General features: G+C 40.3%; 1 protein-coding gene across 1 annotated transcript in view; it reads left to right on the top strand.

The window, feature by feature from the left end:
- Positions 1-667: 667 nt before the first annotated feature.
- The window catches only part of enah (ENAH actin regulator), a gene marked incomplete at both ends in the record, with an annotated part of 12,718 nt that continues 8,740 nt past the window's right edge, over positions 668-4,645 (top strand). Inside the window, 1 exon segment of the mRNA XM_014029138.1 lies at positions 668-1,002. Coding sequence (XP_013884592.1) covers positions 668-1,002 — 335 coding nt within the window.

The raw sequence follows: 4,645 nt of genomic DNA, 5'->3' as shown, positions 1-4,645 counted from the left end.
CACATGGTGGATCAACTAATTTACTGATGACATGCACCGTTCGCATGCAAAAGAGGACCATCAGCCTAACAACCTATCATTAGTGCTCTGATTGTCCCGAATGTCCACAGAGCGCTGAGTCATACTTGCAATAACAGCATTGTAAGAGGGGGACAACACGGAGGTCTGCACCCATTTCAATATGGACGTTTTTTCTTCACAAAAATGTCTTCTTTTACTCCTCTCTCAAACCAACGTTCCTCTCTATCAAGAATGAGAACATCCTCATCTCTGAAAGAGTGACCGCTGNTCTATGTTGTAGTTCTATGTTGTAGTTATATAGATGTAGTTGTAGATCTATGTTGTAGTTCTATAGATAAAGTTGATCTACATACTATATCTATCTATCTGTACATACTATCATGACGTCACATGACCATTTTGAAACCACCAAACATCTTCAGCGTTATGTTCCAGTGTCCAGTTTACATGGAGTTCAAACGATGAACTACAGGATGTCATAGGATCTCTAACTTTGTGTTTTAATGATTTCTGGATGATTTAATGATGAATCCTTCTGGTGTTTTTGTTTTTAATAAAGTACAAGCCATTTTCCTGAAAGTTTGAAAATAATTGTCTTCACTTCTCCGTCTCCTCACCCACCCCCCACTTATTATTCCTCCATCAGACATGGTGCAGAGTCCAGTGCTGACTGCCCCCACCCCTCCCCCACCTCCACCCCTGCCACCCGGCTCCACTGTGACTTCTGCGACTGCCACCCCAGCCATCACCCCCACCACTCCAGTCGGCCATCCTCCTCCTCCACCTCCTCCTCCACTCCCTCCCACTCTGACTCCAAACGGAACACCCCCTCCACCACCAGGTCCAGCTCTTCCACCCGGAGCACCACCACCACCTCCGGCACCCCCTCTTCCTGCTGGACTGTTCTCTCCTACAGAGGACCGCCCCTTCTCAGGCCTGGCTGCCGCCCTCGCTGGAGCCAAGCTGCGCAAAGTGCCAAGGGTGAGCGTTTCCCTGACGGACCGTATGAGACCGCATACGGCCTCTAAGGACCAGTTAGTAATGATGAGGTCACACACCTAATGTAGATTAATGTCTTTGGTTTCTAGAGAAGAACACTGACCCACACACCCATCACACAGGAACATCATGGATAGTCTGAACTGAAACATCAAACACACACACACACACGCTGTGCTCTCACACAGTCACCATCTGTCCTGTCTCACTTCAGCCTCACAGGAGCATCTTTCATAAGAGTGTGTGTCTGCCAAACACTCTGTGATGCCTGAAGGTAGAAATAGATTCTGACAAAAAGATGTTCAACAACAAATCTTAACAGAAACACACAACAACCTGAAATCTGACCAATAAAACACAAGTCAGCTTCAAGTTTGACCAGAAAAGCACAGGTCAACCTGAAATTTGACCAATAAAACACAAGTCAGCTTCAGGTTTGACCAGAAAAACACAAATCAACCTCAAGTCTGACCAATAAAACACAAGTNCCGCTGGCCTGTAAATGAGTGAAAACTGCAGAGTTCTGGCCATTAGATGTAGCTCGTCTGTGTTGGGACATTCTTTTGAACAGTGGTTGCTTTGTTTCCCCGATGTATAACTGGTCGCAGTCCTCCTGGCACTGACTGTAACAGCATATACAACATTACTCTGTGCCGGGGGGACCGTATCTTTGGGGTAAAGCCACTGGGACTTCATGTTTAGAGAATAAACATCTCAGTTTCTCTGAAACTCCCACAACATACGGAATGACCACTGTGAACAAGCTGCCATCAGAGCACTAAAGATCAGTCGTTAGGCTGATGGTCCACTTCTGCATGGAAACAACCAGTTTCAGTTGTCACTGTGAACTGGTTGGTCCACCACATGGAGGCAGTGCTTATAAGGCAGAGCTTACCTGCAACTCCTCTGACTGAAGACGTCTCTTGGAGGGGAGGTGAAACGTTTTAACCAGCCAGAGTATTTATGGGTTTGATGCAGCAAGGTTCCTACATTCTCCTTTGTAAATCCTCTCAGTCCAGTTGGATGGGGTTTGATGCTTGACACCCATTTTCAGGTCACTTCACAGGATTTTATAGGGTGGAGTTCAAGCCCTGGTTCAGGCTGGCCCACTTGAAAACACTGACAGTTATCCCTCAACCATTCCTGTGTTGTCTTTGCTGTGTTTTTTTGTCATTGTCATGTTGGAAAACCTTCAGTCCAGTCTAAGATCCTGAGTTCTGTAGAACAGGTTTTCATTGATAATATCTCTGCCACACTCACTTTACCCTCAACACTGACAAGTCTCCCTGTTCCTTCTGCTGGAAAACACCACACAGCATGATGCTGCCACTGCCATGCTTCACCATGGGAATGGTGTTTGGCAATGCCAGGTTTCCTTTAACCATAAGAATGTTGACCAGTCCATTTGATCTTGGTTTTATCAGACCAGAGAGTCTTGTTCTTCACAGTCTGAGAGTCATTTTTACAGTTTTCAAGTGGACTTTCAAGCGTTTTGCACTGAGAGGCTTCCTTCTAGCCACTCTGCTATAAAACCCAGGTTGGTGGAGTCCTATGGTTCCTGATTGTCCTGGAACTTAGAGTAATCCCATCAGACAAGGATCTCTGAAGTTCAGTCAGAGTTACAATGGAGTTCTTGAGTCTCCTCGTTCACCAAGGTCTTCAACACTTGATTGCTCGGTTTGGCATGGAGACCAGCTCTTGTAGGAGTCTTGGTTGTTCCAAACTTCTTCTACTAGAGAATTATGGAGGTCACTGAACTTCAAATGGTTTTGTAGCTTTCCCCAGATGTGTGTCTTGCAACAATCCTGTCTGTGAGCCCTGCAGACAGTTACAATTCTGTTTTCACACAGTGGATGAGGATTACAGAAGGACAAAAAAATGATTTAAACAATGTGGCATCAGACAATTGGCTGCAACATAAGTAAAAATGCTTTCTGAAGCCTCTGTAACTATTTCCACATCAACTGCCATCTGCAAAAACTATTATGTGCCCTTAAATAGTTTTAATTTTAGATCAGGCGGAAGGCATTGAAAACATTTGTTTACCTCATTATGCATCCAAACCTTTGTATTTGTATGCCTCTACACCAGCCCCCTGCAGCCCATCACCCTGAGTTGGTTTTCTGATCCACGGGAGGTTTGGTTAACACTGATTGGATCTTAAAAAACAAATAATTAAATAAAAAAACAGACCAGACTGTTTGTTTGTTTGTTTGTTTGTTTGTTTGTTTGTTTGTTTGTTTGTTTGTTTGTTTGTTTGTTTGTTTGTTTGTTTGTTTGTTTGTTTGTTTGTTGATCACAGTTCAACATGTGCACATTCTATCAAACGTTATTCATCATGGAAATGAGAGCATATTTGTTATTACCAGTTCATCAGAGCTTCTGTTATTGTTGTTGGTCATAATGCAGTGTTATTATTTATTGCATATATGTGTTTGAGAGTGTGTGAATGAAACAGTGTCCCGTCTTTAATAAATGTTTTCTTCGGCTGTTGTCTTGGCTCAGATTGTCACCACAGAAAAAGTCAGTTTAAAGCAGTGAAGTAATTGCCTTTTGTTCAGAGTAAATATAATGATTAGAAACATGGTAAAGACTGCCATCAAATATAATTAACGTATTCAATTTATGTTTCATTTAAAAATATACAGTTGTAGTAAATTGGTGTAGCTTCTTTGAATTTTAAGAAGTTTATATTACTTTTGTACTGGAAAGTGTTGTGTAAGATGTACAGTTGTAAAAATTGAAGACAATTTTAGCTTAATACTTACCCCAATACTTATTAAAAGTAGAAAATTGTCTGATTTGATTATCTATTTATTACAAACTCAGAACTACAATGATTTTTAACATTGTTTTTATTATGAATTTAACAAAAACTATTCGTTATCTGTCTATTTTGAGTCCATTGTTTCAAAATGAAAACGTTATTCATAAGTGAAAAATCCTTGCTGGCTGCCTGGAGTCTGATACTGTTAGTGAGCTTTACAAATTAAACTTAGCACAAAGAGTAAGAAAATTAGTGTTTGGTAGATTATTTCTTTGTTGTAGGAATGCTTCTTGGTAATAAAATCTTTTAGAGGGCACCTGAAGGCAGCACCACTACCAGAAGCTCACAAAAAAGAGCCAATAGCAACAGTAAAAATTGGTTAGCAGAGAAGATTTGGCAGATTTTTCATGTGTGGAACCCAGCTCTACTGCTCATCCTGCAAATGCATGTTCCTTACAAATGTGGCGCCATTTAAAGGGGAAATTAACAAACTTTCCAACAGTATAACATTCATTGTCAAGAATCATTGTTACAACAAAGAAATAATCTACCAAACACTAATTTCCTTACTTTTTGTGCTGAGTACAAATTGTTGAGTGTATTTACTTCTGTATTCTAAATTATATTTATATCTTGTGTTTTCTACTTTCTACATTCTATGTTGTAGTTCTATAGAAATAGTTTTTGTTCTATGTTGTAGTTCTATAGATATAGTTGTAGTTATGTGTTGTAGTTCTGTAGATATAGTTGTAGTTCTATGTTGTAATTATATAGATATAGTTGTAGTTATAAGTTGTAGTTATATAGATATAGTTGTAGTTATAAGTTGTAGTTATATAGATATAGTTGTAGTTCTAC

This window comes from Austrofundulus limnaeus, unplaced genomic scaffold (genome assembly GCF_001266775.1).
Source record: "Austrofundulus limnaeus strain Quisiro unplaced genomic scaffold, Austrofundulus_limnaeus-1.0 Scaffold859, whole genome shotgun sequence".
NCBI lineage: Eukaryota > Metazoa > Chordata > Actinopteri > Cyprinodontiformes > Rivulidae > Austrofundulus > Austrofundulus limnaeus.
The sequence above is the reverse complement of the archived record's forward strand: the minus strand, read 5'-3'. Positions and strand labels throughout refer to the sequence as shown.